The 20,684-nt window shown below is 48.5% G+C and overlaps 1 protein-coding gene across 2 annotated transcripts in view; it reads right to left on the bottom strand.

Annotated features, from left to right (window-relative positions):
• Positions 1-9,790: 9,790 nt before the first annotated feature.
• The window catches only part of KLHDC1 (kelch domain containing 1), a 56,693-nt gene continuing 45,799 nt past the window's right edge, over positions 9,791-20,684 (bottom strand). For both annotated transcript variants that reach the window (XM_090034440.1, XM_090034439.1), the window contains exons 12-13: positions 12,543-12,595; positions 9,791-12,198 (exon numbers count right to left, since the gene is read on the bottom strand). In XM_090034440.1, coding sequence (XP_089890566.1) covers positions 12,024-12,198; positions 12,543-12,595 — 228 coding nt within the window. In that variant the 3' untranslated portion in view covers positions 9,791-12,023. The remainder of the gene's footprint in view (positions 12,199-12,542; positions 12,596-20,684) is intronic.

The following is a 20,684-nucleotide window of genomic DNA, read 5'->3' as shown; positions in this document are numbered from 1 at the left end:
TTTGAATGTAGGATGACCACCCCAAATAGGTAGATTTCATATACAGAAAATTATAACATTATAATTCTATAACTTGCTGTAAATTCCCATATATAGTGTCCTCATTATTGGAGGGTTTTCTTAAATCTGCCCCCAGCTGTGGAGGGGGGCAGCAAGCAGCCCCCCTTGCTCCCCTGCCATTTGTCTCTCACACCTGCATTGCCACTTGTCCCTCAATCCACAACCCACCACTGGCCCCCATTCACCTGTGCCCCCACCCGATTCTCAGCCCATGCCGCCGCCTGATCCCCATCACGTGCTGCTCGATCCCCAGCACCTGCTGCCTCCTGTTCCCAATGCATGCTGCTGCCCCGTGCCCTGCCAGATCCCTGCCCTAGACGACTGCTTGCTCCTGGACGTAACTGGAGACAGAGTGCTGGTACTCAGACCCAAGACGAGGCACGCTTTCCCCACGCTACTCATCTTGGATTCTAGTAAATACGAGTTTAGAAGAATCAGTGTGAGTTTATACAAACCATATGTTTTCATGTGAAAAAAATAAAGGAAATAATATTTATAATGTGGAATTTCCTACTGGAAAAAATACACGTGTTTTATTTTACCTTAATAAATGACAAATAAATAGAAAATAACAACAGGCACGAAGCAGACACAAATAATTCTAAATGAATAACTTGACACATTCATAGTGAAAAGCCATGATGAGATCTTATCCAAAAAACCCTCATATTGGCCTATATTTCTGTCTGAGAAGACGGTTGCATGTTTAATAAGGAAAACCAAAGCAGAAAAGCCAGGGTGTAACATGGTTTGAGCCTGAACCAGGAAGTAAAAAAATGCAACAACATCCCATTGTCATTCAGGTAGGACCCATGCTCATAGTAGTACGTAGTCAAAAACTTTATATTTCTATGCATGTGTTCTGCATGTTTGACTACGGTTATGTTCCACAGTAACAACTTTATATATTCCTTATCTGCACACCCTTGCTAGTAAGCAGAGGGTACGCAGGTTGTAAGGGCTACTCAAGCCTGTTTCCACTGTTTGTGGCCTTGGATCATACTGTTTGGCGTTAAAGTGCACAATTGCAAGAGGGCAGGCAAGCTTCTTTGGGTAGATGGGATATTTTTATTAGACCAATTGAGTAGTTGGAAAAAAACTTCTTTGCAAGCTTTTGGGTGCAATCACCCTTCTTCAGACATAGGAAGTCTCTGCTGTTTTGAGATCTCCAAGGAATGAGAGAAGCTAAAAGTGTGACAGGATGTCAGTGAGAATGTAAACAGGTAGAAATGAGGAAAACAATGGGAAGACAAGAGGGAAATAATGCCAAAGGTAAGCAAGGGAGACCTGTAGTTGAGTTCTCCAAGGGAGAAGAGAGGCAGTCTGTGAAAAAGTAAATAGCTGGAAATTAGGAAACAAGGGGTAGAGAAGGAGAGGAGGGGAAGAAGGTGAGGAGAGGCAGAAGTGTAAATGGTCGGGGCATGGGGTGTAGGTTGTAGCTGTGTTGGTCTGAGGACATAGGTCAGGGCAGGCAATTATTTTGGGTGGAGGGCCACTTACCCAGTTTTGGCAAGCTGTCAAGGGCCACATGGGTCGCCCCGCCCCCTGGTCACCATCTTGGGACCGATGTCCTAGGGCCAGCACCGGCAGGGCACAGGCTGACAGGGGTCTGTGGAGCCGGCTGGGCTGCACCAGCAGGGAGAGGGGGGAGCTGGCTCGGCTCCACAGAGCCCCTGCCCGCCGGGACCCTGCACTCCTGCCGCCCTGCTCTGGGCCCTGCCGGTGCTGGCCCTGGGACACCGGTGTGGGCCCTGTGCCCCCGCCCACTCCCAGTGCCCCCCAGCCCCGCAGTACAGACGGGGCGCAGAACGTAGCCCTGACCCCGTTCCCCAGCAGGGAACAAGCTGGTGCTGAGTGCAGGGGAGAAGTGGCCCCTCGCCTGCCCCATGGCCGGCGCTCCCTGCAGCAGCCGCTCGCAGCCCGCGCGGGGCTCTCCAGAGCAGGCACAGGCAGCCCCGCGTGGGCTGCAAGCAGCTTCAGCAGGGAGTGCCGGCCACAGGGCAGGCGAGGGGCCACTTTTCCCCTGCGCTCAGCACCAGCTCGTAACCCAACCCCGCTGCCAGCCCGGGCCCCACGCCGGCTCTGGGCTTGCCTGTCGGGGCTGCGCACAGAGGCAGCAACTGCAGCCCCCCGCTTGCCGTGCCAGGCAGTGTTTGCCACCGCCGCCTCTGCGCTGCCCAGCATGCAAGCTCCAGGTGGGCAGCAGCAGGAAACACTGCCCGACATGGCAAGCGGGAGTGGGGCTTCAGGTGCTGCCGCCATGCACAACAACGCAAGCCCGGAGCTGGCGGGGCCCAGGCTGGCAGTGGGGGCGGGTTACAAGGTGGTGCGGAGCGTGGGAAAAGCAGGCCCTCGCCCACCCTGTGCCCAGCGTCCTGTGCTGCAGCTGCTCGCAGCCCACGTGGGGCTGCTCGTGCCTGCTCTGGACAGCCCTGCACGGGCTGCGAGTGGCTGCAGCAGGGAGCGCTGGCCACGGGGCAGGTGAGGGGCCGCTTTTCCCCAGGCTCCTTCCCTGTCCGCAGTCCTCGCCCGCCCTTCCTCCTGCCCCTTACCTGAGGTTCTGGCGCAGAGCAGCCACATGGTCCCAGGCCAGAAGCCCCTGCTGGGGCCTGGGGCTGGGGGCAGGGCCAGGTGGGCCCTGCTGCTGCAGGAGCCTGCTGAGGATTCCCTTGGGTCCTACTGCCCCTGGTTCCTGTCATTTTTGACAGGAACCAAGGACAGATCAATATTATTTTTCTAAAATGTTTAGGCGCCCTGCAGGCCATATAGAATGGCCTCATGGGCCAGATCCAACCTTTGGGCCGTATTTTGCCCACCCCTATTATAGGCAGACAAGGTTCTTTGGGTAAATCTGATATCATTTATAAGACCAACTCAAACAGTTGGAATATTTCTTCTTAACAAACTTTTGGATATAAATACGCTTCGTCAGGCTGAGGAAGCATCTGCAGTTGGTGTGTGCTCTTCCTGGATGGAATTGTTGGCTACAGATGACCAACTCAAGATCCTTAAAATTCTAGTTTATTAGACAGATTGAAATATTGCGATGTAATTAAATCATAAACCTTGGGGCCAATCCCCTCAAGCACACACACACACACACACGCACAGTAGCTAGCTATAAATATCTGATCTGTGAAGCACCAGAGTCAAGTATACCTATCCCACAGGCGTTGGAGTCTGCCGTCGGTGGCCAGTCGAGGCTTCTTCCAACATGGTGTTGTCTTCCAGAAGGGGTTTACTGACTGGTCCTTCTGGCTGGACAGGCGGGTGCTGGTCAAGTTGAAGATCAAGAGGGGGCCATTGACAGTCACTCCTCATTGCTTTTTATCTGTCCTTGGCAGATTTTGGTGACTCTCAAGTTTTCAGGCTTGCCCAATCCAGGGGTTGTTGACTCTTGTGGGACGTCCCCCTTGGATGGCAGCTGTAAGCCCCAGGGGTCACGTCTGCAGGTACATGCAGTTTTGGGAGTCCAGTGATGAATTTTGATTAATTTATTGTTGTCATGAATAGGGCTCTGGGAGCGGTTGATCTGGTGATATTCAGCCCCAAAAGTTGGTCTTCGGCTCCGGTTAATTCAACCCAGGGCTCTTGTTCCTTTAATAATGAAGTTTCAGGGAGTTCCAGGCTGCCATACTGATGCCTTTTGATTTCTTTCTCTCCTTAATCTAAGATTTGGTAGGTGTCAGTTGTCACTTGTTAACTTGTTACTGTAGCTAGCTACACATTCAATTACTGATCCACTCACTCTTTCAAGGGTTGGCCTGATACAGAGAGGCGGCAGTTAGATTCCTGCCCTTGCCAGCATTGTTGCAGGGTAAAGAGTATAAAAATACAAGAGTATCAAATATAAATGCCAGGGCACACAAATAGATAAAAATATCAAAATACAATAAGAGGTGGATATAAATGCACACCTACAAAATGTAGAACACCTATGTCATTTCATAAAACACAATTCCTTATACCAGAAAGAAAAATACCCAAATAATTCTATATCTTGTAGTGAGAGAGGGAGAAGAAGATAGGAGGAAGGAAAAAAAGATACAAGAGAAAAGACATATCCAAAGAGGGGAATTATTGATGGAAGGGGAGCCTCCTTGTTACGCTGGGGCGGGGGCAGGTGGGAAAAGGGGCTTCCTACTACACAATGAGTAGTAAAGAAGCCAGAGCCTGGTATGCAGGCAAGACAGGCAGTCAGTGAAGATGTAAATTGAGGAGCCACTGGGTGAGAGACAGAAAGGTAAGGTCAGGCAGGTACCTAGTGAATCAGGTGTCAGGCAGGTTGTAATGGGTCATAAATCTAATGTCTATATTCAGGTCCATGATTTTTTTGTATCCAAGTAGATTTATGAAGTGAAGTTCATAGGCTCGTCTGCAAAAGGTGTTTTGTAAATTCCCTTGAGAACTGAGAGATCGGAGAGAGAGTGATTGTCTTGTGAGAAGTGTGCACCCACAGGTAGTTGGGGATTCTTGTCTTTGATAAATTTTAAGTGTGCATTCATTCTGGTGCACAGTTGTTGTTTGGTTTCACCTACATATTTTCCTGCAGGGCATTTGGTGCACTGGATGAGATACGTTACACTTCTGGAGGTGCAGGTGTAAGATTCAGGAATGGTGATGGTTCTGTTGTGGGGTGTAGCTATTATGGGAGTGGTGGAGATGTGTTGGCAGGTTTTGAATGTCTTGTCCCAGCATAGCCTGGAACCATTAGATGTGGTTTGGGTCATAGGGAGTTTGCTTCTGGTGATGAGGTTGGCGAGCTTCAGTGCTTGTAAGAGGCACATGAGAGAGTGTAAGGGGAGAGGCAGCCTCCCAGCCCTCCCTTCTAAATCTGTGAAGTCTGTTATTGATGCCAAATTACACCAAGGTAACCAAAAGGTCAGCCCCGTTGTAACCCCTGCAATAGTCTACAGTGAGTTGGCCCTCGGTTTTGGTGCAAATCACAGGTGTGGGTAAAGGGGAAAGAGTCCAAGCAGCAATCACTCCCTGGATGTATTCAGTCGACTCCTCAGATTGGAGGTGCTTCTGAGCACAGTGCTCTGTACTGGATGGAGGTGATACACTACAGTAAAAACAGCTGAAAAAGCCCCAGAGCCAAACCACTGGTATAGGGCAGGACCTAAAAGACCTGGAGTTCCAGGGCAGCCTGAAGAGGACCAGCAGAAACCCCTGGCAAGACGGAGGAGTGATGGATACCCCCGGCAGCATGAAGAAGTGGTGTAGACCCCCAGAAGAGCAATGGAGACCCCCGCCTTGTGGAGGAGTGATGGAGATCCCCAGCAGAGCGGCAAAGACCCCCAGTGGAGCAGAGGAAATCCCTGGAGGCAGATCCACAGTGGTGCTCCATAGTACCGCTCTACAGCATCAGTGAGACAGTAACTCCTGTGCAGACCTCCCTATCCAGCCCGTCCCTTGGGCTGGCATAGGAGACAGAGCCCCAGGAGAAAGGAAGCAACCCCTGGCAGTGGGGAGCACTGGGCCTCTGGGGTGGGCCTCCCTACCCAGGACTTACCCCTGGATGGCAGCCCTACATGAGACTCCCTTCCCCAGTGACAGAACTAGATGGTAGCTCCCTGGGTTGGTTTGCCACTGACTATAACTGTGATTAATTCTGAGCTACAGCTAAAAGTTAATAGTTAAGATTTTGCTTCAGGTGTGCCCTTGCTCCCCTCTCCTTTTGTAATAAACCTGTTTTTGCTGAGTTGTGAATGGGCACATCTGTTCACATGAGAACACCCTGTGCAAATTTACTTTACCAAGCTTCTGGCTGGGGGCTTGAGGGAAATTTGACAAGTTGATGTAACATTCCCATATTTTCAATAAGGATAAATGCAAAGTGCTTCATCTGGGGAGAAGTAAGTAACCAGGGACGTGAATATACCTTAGGAGGAAACGTCCTGGCCAGCATCTCGGAGACTTCGATGGGATGGTTGATCACAGGATGAACATGAGCTGCCAGTGCAACGCTGTCATCAACAAAGCTAATAGCACACCGGGATGCATTAGCCAACGTGTCGTGAGTCGGGCTAAGGAAGTGATACTTCCTCTCTACTCAGCGCTAGTGAGAGCCCGGCTGGAGGACCGTGTCCAGTTCTGGGTGCTGCGCTTCAAACAAAATGTGGAGAATCTTGAAAGGTTCAGAGAAGGGCCATGAGAATGATTAAGGGCCTGGAGAACAAACCTCTTCGGACAGACTAAGGGATGAAGACTGGGGGGGAACTTGGTGGTCGTCTATAAGAATGTACAGGGTGAATATTGTCAGCTGGGAGAAAAACTGTTCACTAGGGCGCCCTGGGAGAGGACAAGGAGTAATGGCCATAAAATGTCAGAGGATGGCTTCAAGTTGGACGTAAGGAAAAACATTTTTACGGTGGTGACCCGAATCTGGACTAGACTTCTCAAGAAGAGGGTGCAGTCCCCAACCTTGGAAGTCTTCAAGAGCAGACTGGATAGACACCTTGCTGGGATCAAGTGATCTCAGAAGTATTCCTGCCCAGAGCAGAGGGATTGGACTCGATCTTTCAAGGTCCCTTCCAGCCCCTCATTTCTATGATTCGATGTGTATGCAGCTGTTCTTACTGCTGTGCAGTGCCTGGCAGAACAGCAGGGTACAGGCCTTGCAGGGTGGGTGTCAACTGGCAGGCTGGCACCCAAAAACCGAGCTTCAGGTCAAGCGGGGACCTGCCCAGGCTTCTTCAGGAGAGCCCCTCAGTGGTAGTGACACGTGTTTTGGGGTAATCCAAAGCAGGTTTTGCCCTGTAATTCCAGCATAAATGCAGCTCTTCATTCATAGCAATGTAAATGGCGCACAGGTCTGGTGGCTGGCTGGCACGTGAAAACCAAAGTTTGGGTCAGGAAACGCTGTGCCGGCTGTTTCACAAGAGTCTGCCAGAGGTGATGATGTGAGTTTTGGGGTGACCCCAAAAGATTTTGCCTGATGCTCCCATCAAAACCCAGCTCTTTATTTGGGGCAATGTATTTGTTACACAGGCCTGAGAGGCTCTCAGTTGTCAGGTTGGCACTCAAAAACTAAGCTTCAGGTTGGGCTGGACTCTGCCCAGTCTTTCTAGGGAGGGTCTCCAGATAGCAGAAGCGTATATTTTGTGGTGATCAGGGATCCCGGTTTTCCTTTTCCTGTGGAAAAAAATGCAAAAAACATGCATTTTCCCTTTTAATGGGGAAAAATGTGGATTTTTCATTTTAACAGACAAAAACATGCAGGTTTTCCACATTTGCAGAGCTCTCTGCAGGTTGGCGGACTTCCACCCTGCAAGTGGCTGTGGGGAGCAGGAGGGGTGGATGTGGGGGCATGTGCCCCCCCAGATCTGTGCGCAGGGCTGGGGTGGATGTGGGCTGCCTGCTGCAGGCTTGAGCTCCTCCCCCTGCTGCCCTCCTCCCTGGGACCTCTGCAACCCAGCGGGGGGACCCAGTGTGGCAGGGCACAGAGGAGCCAGGTGGGGAAGCTCCTTGCTGCTGCAAGCCCTGTGCCGCCCACCCTGCAGCAAAGGGGATGGTGGTGGAGTTGTGCCCCTCACTGCTCACTGCTGCCGGGCAGGCAGGGGGGCTGTTTTGCCACGGTGGTGCAGGGCTTGCAGCAATGAGGAGCTTCCCCACTGAGCCCCACTCTGCCCTGCCACACTGGATCCTGCTCGCTGGGCTGCAGGCACCCCGGGCAGATGGCATCAAGGCGGGGAGCTCAAGTCCCCACCACGGGCTCCACTCGGGCCATGCTGCCCACAGGGGAGGGGGAGCCGGGCTCTATGCTCTGTTCTGCTCTTGGGGGTTCAGGTGCTGTTGCAGGGGGGTGTGGACCCGTGTCCCTGGCCCCGTAGCCTTGGCAGCTGGGAGCCCCCTCTGGCAGGGCTGGAGGGGGCTGTGGGTAGGGAGTCAGGGGCCTGGACTTGCATCCTGGTTTGCAGAGGGGGCAGGGGGAGCTCTGATTTTCCCAAACCCCAAATCAAATACCAAAATTTGTAAGTGTTTAGAATTTCTTTTACTATCGTGATTGAGGCACTGGTAGGCTTACAAATTGCTCTGAAATTGTAAGCATATCAGTAAACCATTGTGTTCAACTGCTACCCGTATATATAGTGGCATTCCATTTTAATCGTGGATTTTGGGGGTTTCAATCAGAAATTTTTTTTTTAAATCAGGGAATACGCAATTTTTAAACAGAGAAAACCAGGTGACCCGAAGCAGGTTTTCCCACAGTCCCAGCCCAAACTCAGCTTATTGCTTGGAGCAACGTACACTGCACACAGATCTTGGGGGGCTGTCATTCGGCAGGCTGGAACATGAGAAGAGCGCGGGGCCAGGCAGCCCTAGCTCAGACTTATTCAGGTGTCCCCCAGCGGTGGACGTGGTGCGGGCTGTTGGAGACAGACCCCCTCAGAAGCACATGCCGGTTGACGTTCTACCACACTGGCATCCCTGACCTCCTTTAACTGCCAGGGCATGTGCCGGGTATGTCGGTACATCATCTATTCTGGGCGGGAACCTTCCCTGAGGTAAGCTGCCTGCTGAATTAGGTGCCATGTGCAGAATGAAAGTGAGGAGTGCAAAGGTGAATGAAACGTGTGCACAACATTTTGATTGGTTGTAAGAGTGAGTGACAGCTGTCTGTCACTACAGGTATAAAAGGGTCAGGACTGCGAAGGTCCTTGAACTTGGCTGTGTCCCCGCAGCAGGGCAAGCGATCGGTTTGTGATTGAGCGTGAGTGAGGACTGGGGTGGTCGATACCTCATTGCGATTGACCGTGAGAGAGTGCCGTTGGCCTGGCTGTCTGGGGACACCGACCCGAGGGACCGCCATACCAGTGTGCGTGTTCCTCTCAGTTATTGGCTATTGATTGTTTCCACTGGACTTTGTTTGTGGTTGTTTCTGGTTCCTTGGTTTTGGTATGATAGTTGCTGTTGTTCACCCTTCCTCATTGTCGAGTGTGATTATTATTAATTATTTACTGTTGACCCGCTGGGTGGGATTGGGCTGTAGATCTATGCCTGGAGGAAATTGATTCTTTGTGGGCAGAGAATCCTTCGGAGGACAGGAGCTGATTTGAAAGGAATTGTTGAGGACATGTGGGAGACCCAAATACCACCCTGCTCTCAGCTCTTTATTCAGGGCTATCCATGATATTATTTTACATTTTTATTATTAAAAATACTTTTTCTCATTAAATTCTGGCTCTTTATCTTGCCCAATTTATTGCTAATGTGTAAAAATGAGCTTTGAAAAAGGAACCAGGAATAAGGAACCAACTTCAGTCTCATCTGGATACAGAGAATTTAAAGCTTGGCTTTAATTTGAGGGGGAAATGAAGCCTTTCCCATTTGGCAAGTCACACAGCCAGGGCCAAAGGCGGTTTTTCTCAGTAGACAGTGTGAAAATGCCAATTAGGTAAAAATGACAGAAGTTAAGGGAAAAGGTATGGAGAGGTGAGAACCAGTGGTGTGAAGCTCAGCTGCTGGCAAAAGCACTCTGTCTGGAGTCCAAGGCAAGTGAGAAGAAGCAAGGAGTGGGAGGCACACCTTGCTGCCTTCAGCTCTCACTGGAGAGCAGGAGGAAAAAGAGGGCATGGATGTTGCTGCCCCAGGATAGAAGTGCTGAAGGTACATGTGCTCCAGCTTAGACCACATGTAAAGAAGAATAAGTACTCCTAAAAGAAACGCCTTCTGTGCTGGAATGGAAAATGTCAAGCGTGTGATCATCATTGACTTACAAACAATCTGTGAAAAACCCATATTTTATTGTATTTTAACTTTAACAGTAAACAAGGAACTACTGCAAATCCTATGAAACACGGATTTAAAAAAACATGGTGCTAAAGGCACTTTTTATGATGTCTGGAACAAAATCTGAACTCAGTCTCTACTGAAGAAAGCTCTCTGCGTGTTTTCATTCCTCCTTAAGCTAACGCTTCTTTCTCCAAGAGCCTTTCCCAAGTGCACCACCAACAAAATTCTTTGTATTAATTGACCCAGCATTTCCACTGCAACCTGAAATACATTACACCTCCCTTTCTTCTGACTGTGATAAATGTCCATCAGCAACTGTCCTACTAGTGCACTGGATGTGCTCTTGCATGTCCTAGTTTTGTCTTCACACTCCTCCCCCAATTGTAACCGTTGACAGTGGCACAGGTGCAATAGAAGAAATAAAGCAAAAGGATTAAGAACTGAAGATGCCCCCAGGATATTCTGATTCGTCTCCTCGATTGTAGGCAAAAGTCTCTTCTCACATCTGTATAACAGAAAAGTAGGATCTTCTAAGCATGCAAATATTTTTGCTGATATCTCTGGGAGTTTTGCATATGCAGTGAAGCAGAACACCACAGCTGAGTATTACTACATCTGAGGGGAAATTGTCCTCAGTGGCACTGATGGAGATACTCATTCCAAAAGCTGCCTCCTACAAATTTCTATTAATTCCAAATAACTATCCTTACCCCCTTACCTGGCAAACCTATACGTATACACATGAAAGAAATACATTCAAAAGCATTTTTAAATTTTTTGATCTCCAGTCATAAAAACTGAGGATAGAAACAGAGGAAGGTTTTCAGGTTTCATCAGAGCAGTTCAAAGGAGGGTCTGAAGTGCTCTCATAAGCTTTGATTCTTCAAAGAATCAGGCATATGTTTCAGCATTTAAATCATCCCATTTTAAAACTATTTTGTTCTACTAAGTTAAGCTAAATGTATGAGAGTTCCTGCAGTATCTGGGTCATAGCAATTATTAGTAATTAATATAAGCATTGCAATAGGGTATATCTGAAATATTTCCTTGCTCTGTGGGGTAAATGCTGTATATGCAATAACACATTAACAAGTGCAGAGTGTTGATACTGTGGTCATCACCTGAGAAAATCCTAAACCCCCTGGGACCACTTCAATAATCTGAATGGTTTACATGTGAGGGGGAATTATTTTTAACATAAAGACCACAATTTTCATTCCCATTAGCAGATTTTTTTTAAGAAAAAAAAATCAAATGGCTTCTTAGTTGAAGGAAGTATGAAAGTATGGCTTAACTGTGATATCCGGTCACCAAGTATTTCCCTTAAGATATATATTTACTATAAAACTTCCTTTCCTACATAGGTTCTAGTCAAACTGTAAAAATGGTAAAAACTAAACAAAACTGGTCTACATTCAAATATGTTGCATACATAAAACATTAATGACAGCATCCCTGTTAACTGAACGCTTGAAACAGATGGGAAAATAGTAAATAATATATATACTTTTAACAATAAATAAACATAAAATATTTCAACCTAAAATATAAAATTTACATATCCAAAATACAATATATATAATCTATTTTGAAAAAGTTTCACTGATTACAGAATTAGTGAAACATAGATGAACTGTATTTGTATTTCCATATACAAATATTGGAGCTCATTTAGTGTCCACAGTTATACAGCCTGTTGATTTCTCTGCTTTTGAGTTGGATTGTTAGTTCCAAGTATCAATAATTAGGCTTTCACGTGTGCTGTCACATCAAATAATAGCATTTGGAATTATGAACATAATAATATAAATTGTTTTTTAATAATTGCAAAAGTACAGCTTATCAAAATATTGTGCCAAACTAATTTCAGCAGGTGCTGATGTGCCAAATTTGAAAATAAGATTTTAAATCTAAGACATTTTATCCCTCTGAAAAGGTTCTATATGCTATGTGACTTTCATTCAGAAAGAATAAGTATTAAGAACTGGCTCATTAAACCACAATAGCAAAAATTAACCTAAAAAATCTGAAGGGGGTAGAATTATTATCATATATACAACTCTTTCTTATACTTCAGGAAACAAAAAGGATTTACTTGTTCAAACTTGTTCAAAGCTCAGCTAAACAAACAGCTGATTTGTAGCATTAGTAAATACAGTAGCGACTAACAAACTTTGCTGTACACTATAATTACATGTAGTGTTCAATAATTTTATTGCTATTGCTCAGGTGACACTTATTTGATCTTGTCTTTCAGTTTCAGCTCTTTTCTCCTGACGATGTTTAACTGCAGCCCAAAAGGTTATCTTTTTCAATACTTGCTGTAAAAGTCTGGGTGGCAACCAGGATATTTGATTCTTTAAAAAAGTGGCATTTTTACCAATGCAGTCAAGGCACAACCTACAAAAGAAGTCAGGATTTACAAAAGTCTTATAAACTAAGGATATAACAATGAAATATCTTTAAAATCAACTCATATATAAATAAAATCACCATTCTGCAAAACAATTAAACCTTTGATACTGTTTTGCAATATTATACATAGTACAATTACAATATTAACTAAAACAATGGTTTTATATTTTACCAGCCTCTCCATGAATAAATGATTCTAAGTGCTTTATGTTAAAAAATAAATAAATAAAATCAAACCCTCTTCAGATATTAAAGGCAGTACAACATCTGCTGGCCCTGGATTCATTGTACCTCTATATAATCTCAATTTACCAATAATCTCAACTTACCTAAGAAGTGAGTATGGTTCTGTCTGAAAGATCAGTAAGTCACTGCAGTGTCCCTAATGAAAAAAATACCAACAAAAAAGGAAAAACAATTAGGAAATGACCAAAAAAGACTTAAATCTCTCATCCCCCTTTCCTTGCCAAGATAGCCTATGTGCCACAACCCTAAATAGAATCACCATTATTTGCTTTGATGGATAAATATAAAATCACAAGCTGAGAGAGCAGATTTAGGCTAGATATCAGGAAAAATTTCTTCACAGTAAGGGTAGCCAAAATTTGGAATGGGCTTCCAAGGGAGGTGGTGCTCTCCCCTACATTGGGGTCTTTAAGAGAAGGCTGGATACACATCTGACTGGGCTCATCTGACCCCAGCACTCTTTCCTGCCCAGGCAGCGGGTCGGACTTGATGATCTGTTGAGGTCCTTCTGACCCTAACATCTATAGATCTATGAATGAAGCTATGAAAAATGTACACTTAAAAGCATGACTGAAGTCTGTTTTTAGATTAACGCCTAGATTAACACCTAACCAAAATCTAATATTTAGATTAACACTTAGTTTACAAAAATGTTAACCATCTCCCCAGAGGAAGGACTTTGGGGACACATAACCCAACAAGATATATAAGGCCACATTTTCTACAGCATTGTGTCTTCCAGTGCATCTTCAGTCCTGTACCTGTATCTTTCACCAAGCATTGGAGTATGCAGTCTTGGACCTTTAGGGACACACCACCGGTACCTGGATGGCAGTAAAGCCCCGATAGCTAGTCACTTACAACACTAGGCTAAAAAAAGCTAAGGAGTTGTGAGGATACAGTAAAAATATTTTTAAAGAAAGTAGTAGTGGTAAATAGAAAAATGCTTGGGAGAAGTCAATATAAAAAGGGAAAGCCAAGCAATTGCATTACATGACATAAAAATAATGGGTGTTTTGTTTGATCAGAAATCTTTAAAATGGTAGAGACCCAAATTGGAAAGAGTTTAAACAATTCAAAACCATCAGATTGGAAACATTAACTTACATAACCAATAATACTATTATTAATACGCCAGCTCTCTTTCCACTTTACCTCTTATTGCTATACTTACTTGTCATGTCTACATTTAGGTCAACCACAGCAAACACTTATACATGTGCGTAGCATTCACAAGTATGATTATATGGCACATGACAGCATAGTCCAGGAATAACTGAGCTAGATCTACACATGCCAGCTCCAGAACTGGATGCAGTACAGCTGTATTAGCATGGTGCTGCTCTGGGAATAAGAAGTCCTCCGTCTCTATGGAGCTAATTAGCCCACACAGTACTCCACTTACATAGCTACGCTGGTTTGGTTTCCAAGCTAGCACACAATGAGCTGGCTCAGCGAATCTCTTCACGGTGCACCATGTAAACTAGGCTTGCTGGGGAAGGGGAGGATGAGGTCAGAGGGAGTCTCGGACCACCAAACCAAGTGTTGCCCACAAGAACAGCCCAGCCAAAACTGATAACAAGCACAAGAAATACCCAGGTAAGAGACCCAGATAGTCCTGGGATTAGGGGGAGTGCATACACCTTCAGGAGGCCTTAAATGCCTACACACTAATGCTCGTAGCATGGGGAACAAGCAGAAGGAATTTGCCCTCTTGCTAGCTAACACAAACCCAGACATAGTGGGGCTCACCAAAACGCAGTGGGATCCAACGCATGACTGGATGGTGAATAAACAAGGGCTATAGGCTGTACAGCAGGGATAGGACAGGGAAGAAAGAGTGGGGTGTGGTGCTCTATGTCAAAGAACAATTCACATCTTCAATGATCAGCACGGGGTCAGAGGAAGGGTAGACTGTGCTCTGGGTCAGAATACAAGGGAGTCAGGGGGAAAGGGACTTAATGGTGGTGGTCTACTACAGACCACCCAACCAGGGAGAAGAGCTGGACTGGGAATTCTCAGGTGAGCTTCAGAAGGCAGTTAAGTCAAGGGACATGGTCATCATGGGTGACCTAAATTATCTGGACATCTGCTGGGAAGAGCACTCAGCCAGGCCTGACCACTCACGTAGGTTCCTAGCCATGTTACAGGACCTCCATCTAAGCCAGGAGGTGCACAGTCCCACCAGAGGAAATGCCTTGTTAAACCTGGTCCTGGCCATAGGCGACAACCTGGTAAGGGGGCTGCAGGTGCTCAATCACCTGAGCAATACCGATCCTCACCTATTGGACTTCACCATCCAGCGCAAGGTGGCAAAGGCCTGCAGCAAGACAGCAGCTCTGGACTTCAGGAGAGCGGATTTCATTGAGCTAAGGAGGCTAGTCAGGGAGGCACTGAGGTCCCAGAGGGGTGGGGAGTTGGGAGTCCAAGAAGAGTGGTCGTTCCTGAAGGAGACGATCCTCCAAGCCCAAAGGGTGGCAATCCCAACACGGATCAAAGTCGGCAAGAGTGCTCAAAAGCCCCCATGGCTCACCAAAAGCATCAAAGCTTAGAAGGCGGCGTACACCCAATGGAAGGGAGGGGCCATCACCAGGGAAGACTATACCACCATTGCTCGGGATTGTAGGTGGGCTGTTAGGAAGGCCAAAGTGGAGATGGAACTGGGACTAGCGACCCGGATCAAGGATAACAAGAAATCCTTTTTCAAAAACATAGGAGATAAAAAGAAGGTTCTGGGTAATGTGGGGCCTCTGCAGGACAAGCTTGGAAATTTGGTGGTTTCACCAGATGACAAAGCTAACCTTTTTTAACAATTTCTCTGCCTCCATTTTTCTGAGCAGGGACCACGTCATCCTCCCCACCGGGATCCCCGATGGTCCCAGGGGAGGCGCAGCCAGGCCCTGGGTTGGTGAGGACCTAGTCAGGGAACTTCTTGTGGGACTAGATATGTTCAAATCAGCAGGTCCTGACAATCTCCACCCCAGAGTGCTGAGGGAATTAACAGAGGTCATTGCATGACACCTGGCACAGCTTTACAAGCACTCATGGTGCTCTGGTGTGGTGCCAGAGGACTGGAAAAGGGCCAATGTGGTTCCCATTTTCAAAAAAGGGAGGAAGGAGGACCCAGAAAATTATAGGCCTGTTAGTCTTACCTCAGTTCTAGGGAAGCTCTTTGAGAAAATTATCCAGGTGCACATCTGCAAGGGGCAAGCGGGGGAGTGTATGCTTAGGGGCAACCAACATGATGGGTTCATTAGAGGCAGGTCCTATCAGACCAACCTGGTGGCCTTCTACGACCAGGTCACAAAATCCTTGGACGCAGGTGTCACGGTGGACATAGTCTTTCGAGACTTTAGGAAGGCCTTTGACACTGTCTCTTACCCCATTTTCGTTAAAAAATTAGGAGATTGTGGTGTCAATGCCTACAGAGTCAGATGTGTTGCCAACTGGCTGGAGGGCCGCACCCAGAGGGTGGTGGTATACGGGTCATTTTCGACCTGGAGGGATGTGGGCAGTGGGGTCCCCCAGGGCTCAGTCCTCGGGCCCGCACTGTTCAACATCTTCATCAGTGACCTGGACAAGGGAGTGAAAAGCACCTTATTCAAATTCGCAGATGACACTAAGATGTGGGGAGAGGTGGGCATGCTAGGAGGCTGCAACTAGACCTGGACAGGTTACAGGGGTGGGCAGATGAGAATAAGATGGGATTCAATACTGACAAGTGCAAGGTGCTGCACCTGGGGAGGAAGAACCAGCAGCATACCTACAGGCTGGGGAACTCCCTTCTCGTCAGGGCAGAGGCAGAAAAGGATCTTGGAGTCATCATTGATGCCAAGATGAACATGGGCCGGCAGTGTGGGGGGGCAGTCAGGAAGGCCAACCGCACCTTGTCCTGCATCCACAGATGCATCTCGAGCAGGTCCAAGGAGGTGATCCTCCCCCTCTATGTGACACTGGCCAGGCCGCAGCTGGAGTACTGCGTCTAGGTCTGGGCGCCGCACTTCAGGAGGGGTGTGGACAGCATGGAGAGGGTCCAGAGGAGGGCCACTCACATGATCAGGGGGCAGCAGGGAAGGCCCTATGAGAAGAGGCTACAGGACCTGAACCTGTTCAGCCTCTACAAAAGAAGGCTGAGGGGGGATCTGGTGGCTGCCTATAAAATGGCCAAGGGAAACCAGCAGGCAATGTAAGAGTCCCTGTTCCCCCAAGCACTACTGGGAGTAACAAGGAATAACGGCCATAAATTGATAGAAAGTAGATTCAAGCTAGATATGAAGAGGTGGTATTTCACAGTCATAGATTTCATAGACATTAGGGCTGGAAGGGACCTCGGGAGATCATCGAGTCCAGCCCCCTGCCCAAAGGGCAGGAAGTCAGCTGGGGTCATAGGATCCCAGCAAGATAAGCATCCAATTTACTCCTGAAGGTGTTCAATGTAGGTGCTTGAACCACCTCCGCTGGCAGACTGCTCCAGACCTTGGGGGCTCGGACAGGAAAGAAATTCTTCCTTATGTCCAGCCTGAAACGGTCTTGCAGGAGTTTGTGACCGTTCGACCTCGTCATCCCTCGGGGCGCTCTGGTGAACAGACGTTCCCCCAGATCCTGGTGGTCACCCCTGAGAAACTTATAGGTGGCCATCAGATCACCCCTGACCCTGCGCTTTTCCAGGCTAAAGAGTCCCATGGCTCTCAGCCTGTCATCGTAAGATCTGTTTTCCTGACCTCTGATCATGCGCGTGGCTCTCCTCTGGACTCTCTCAAGCTTCTCCACATCCTTTTTGAATTGTGGAGCCCAAAACTGGATGCAGTACTCCAGCTGCGGCCTCACCAAGGCCGAGTACAAGGGGAGAATGACGTCCCGGGATTTGCTCAAGAAGCATCTATGGATGCAAGCCAGCGTTTTGGTCGCTTTACTAGCCACAGCATCGCATTGCAGGCTCATGTTCATCTTGCGGTCAATGATGACCCCCAAGTCTCTTTCTTCTGTAGTGCTAGCCAACGTAGCACTGCCAAGCCTATAAGGGTGCTGCAGGTTTTTCCTCCCAAGGTGGAGAACCTTGCATTTTTCGGTGTTAAACACCATGAGGTTCTCGTCTGCCCATTTGCTGAGCTTGTCCAGGTCAGCCTGGATCACCCGCCTATATTCTGGCGTGGATGCTTTGCCCCAAAGTTTGGTGTCATCGGCGAACTTGGCCAGTCCACTCCTGACTCCAATGTCCACATCGTTAATGAAGATGTTGAACAGGATGGGTCCCAGGACAGAGCCTTGAGGGACCCCACTGGTCACAGGGCACCATGATGAGTGACTGCCATCAATCACAACCCTCTGGGTCCGACCATGAAGCGAATTTCCCAGCCAGAGGATCGTGGTGGAGGCAAGGCCACAACTGGGCAGTTTGGCCAAGAGGTGATCATGGGATACCAGATCAAAAGCTTTTTTGAAGTCAAGATATATGACGTCAATCTCTTCTCCCTTGTCCAGGTGATAGGTCACCTGGTCATAGAAGGAAATGAGATTGGTCAAACAAGACCTACCCGCAACAAACCCGTGCTGGCTGTCCCTTAGGATGTTAGCCTGGGCCAGTCCCTCAAGGATGGCCTCCTTAAACTTTTCCAGGATCTTCCCCAGGATAGAAGTCAGGCTAATGGGCCTGTAGTTAGCCGGATCCACTCTCCTCCCTTTCTTGAAGATCGGCACCACATTGGCCTTCTTCCAGTCTTCGGGCACTACACCAAAGCGCCAGGAGTTTTCAAAGACCCGTGCCAGGGGCTGGGCTATGACGCTCGCCAGCTCCTTGAGTACCCTGGGGTGCAGGTTGTCAGGGCCGGCTGACTTGAAGGTATCCAGCCTCTCAAGGTGTTCCTTCACGAGGTCAGCATTGATGGAGGGTAGGGGATCCCCCTCACCCAGATTTCCCTGTCCCATAGCAGGCATGGGCATCCCATGTGACTGATGAAAGACTGACGCAAAGTACCTATTTAATAGGTTGGCTTTTTCCTGGGCGTCAGTTGTCAGTTGCCCCATCTGGTTTAGCAGGGGTCCAACATTGCCCTTGCTTTTCCTCCGGCTCCCCACATATCTGAAAAAGGACTTTTTGTTGTCCTTGATGCCTGAAGCTAGTTGGAGTTCAGTTGCAGCCATGGCTTTCCTGGTTTGGTCCCTGCAGGACCGGACCAGCGCGGAGTAATCCTCCTTGGAGGTGAATCCCGTCCTCCATCCTTTGTAGGCTTTCCTTTTTAGCCACAGGAGGTCCGCTAGGTCCCTGGAGAGCCAGGGGGGCTGCTGTGCCTTCTTGCTGCCTTTCCTCCATGCTGGAATAGATTTAGCTTGTGCATTGAGGATTACTTCCTTGAGAAGCAACCACTCTTCTTGAACTCCCATCTCCCTGGGGTCATAGTCCCTGAGGGCCTGACTGACTAGCCTCTTGAGCTTGTCAAAGTCGGCTTTTCTGAAGTCAAGGACTTCTGTGTTGCTGTCTGACTTGCCAGCTTTACGGTGGATGGTGAAGGTGATCAGCTCATGGTCGCTGTCACCCAACTTCCCATCGATCACTAGGTCGCCGATTAGGTCGTCCCCCGTAGCCAGTACCAGGTCGAGCAGCGCTTTGCCTCTCGTTGGCCCATAGACTTCTCGAGTCAGGTAGAAGTCATCCACGCACGAGAGAAAGCTTTGCGACCGCTCCGATTTTGCTGAGTGATCTTCCCAGGAGATATCCGGGTAATTGAAGTCGCCCATGACAACCAAGGTCCTGGAGCAAGCGGCCTCAGTCAGTTCCCGGGCGAACTCCTGGTCAAGCTCAGGACTTTGAGTGGGAGGTCTGTAGTAGACTCCCACCGTTGTGTCCCCTGTGCCGTATTCCCCACAAATTTTTACCCAGAGGGTCTCTAGCTGTCCATGCCGGTCGCCAACATCAGCTTGCAGGGACATGTAGCTTTCCTTCACATAGAGAGCTACACCCCCGCCCCTTTTGTCAACACGATCACTCCTGTACAGGGTACAGGCCTCTATATCCATGGTCCAGTCATGGGTGGAGTCCCACCAGGTCTCCGTTATCCCAATGACATCATATTTCTTTGCACTGAGCAGGAGGATGAGCCCCTCCTGCTTGTTGCCCAGGCTCCTGTCATTAGTGTACAGGCAGGCAAGTGTGCCCTTGGGGGCTCTTGCCTTGCCCACAGATTGTGCCAGGGCTGGGGCAGGGGTGGGCTCCCTTAAGTGCTTTGATCCGCTGGCTTTGCAAGGGTCGCTCTGCAGGCCAGCAGTGGCAGTAGTCCCCCCATCCCCCAGCGGGCTTAGTTTAAAGCCCGGTGGAGCAGGTCAGCCAGCCTGGCTGAGAAGAGCCTCCTCCCCAGGGGAGAGAGGTGGAGGCTGCTTCCCAGCAGCTCGCTGCCTCTCTCGCCAAAGAGCAGGCTGTGGTCGCGGAAGCCAAAGCCTTCCCGATGACACCAGCGCCGCAGTCTTTGGTTCACTGCGTGGATCCTCCTCTCCCTCCTCAGCCCATCAGTCGGGGTGGATAGGATCTAGAACCAACTTCTAAGGGAGGTGGTGCTCATTCTTACCGTGGGGGTCTTCAAAAAGAGGCTAGAAAGACACCTTGCTAGGGTCGTTTGACCCCAGCACTTCCCTGCCATGGCAGAGGGTCAGACTTGATGATCTGCTCAGGTCCCTTCTGACCCGACCAACTATGAAACTATGGATGTACCCAAAATGATTTCAGCAGAACTCCTTACATGCCGGGTTCAGCAGAGGTAGCTAGGCCTGATCCTGGTGTGCTGAGTTGGGAGGGAACAGCACAAGACCAATTGGGGTGCATGGCACCTGATCCAGGTGTGGGGCGATGGGGGAGGCAGTGTGGGGCCCAATCCTGGCAAGGCAGCATAGGGCCTGATTCTGGCACCCAAGTCCCGATCCGATCTGCAGATTGGCCCTAAGGGTAGAGCACCACTGTTTTAGATGATTGAAGAGCTGCTGTTATAAGACCTTTTAATATCTGTTCCTGCAAACAGGCTAGCAAAGCATCCTCTGGGGATTATCTGGATGGATTTAAGTGATAAACAGTGTGCCTATCAGTATGGACACTTGGGGCCACTTCAAAAGGGAAGCAGCTGTTCCATTCTCATCATTACATGTGGATAAGCAGGGAACAATGTGAATGTATCAAAACCCCTTCAACTTTACCAAACTCTGCTTCATCTAAATGTAAAGGTGGAGGGACTTTTCTGCAT

The sequence above is a fragment of the Crocodylus siamensis genome, chromosome 2 (assembly GCF_052110815.1).
Source record: "Crocodylus siamensis isolate JL-2025a chromosome 2, ASM5211081v1, whole genome shotgun sequence".
Taxonomy (NCBI): domain Eukaryota; kingdom Metazoa; phylum Chordata; order Crocodylia; family Crocodylidae; genus Crocodylus; species Crocodylus siamensis.
This window is presented reverse-complemented; position numbering and strand designations above follow the sequence as displayed.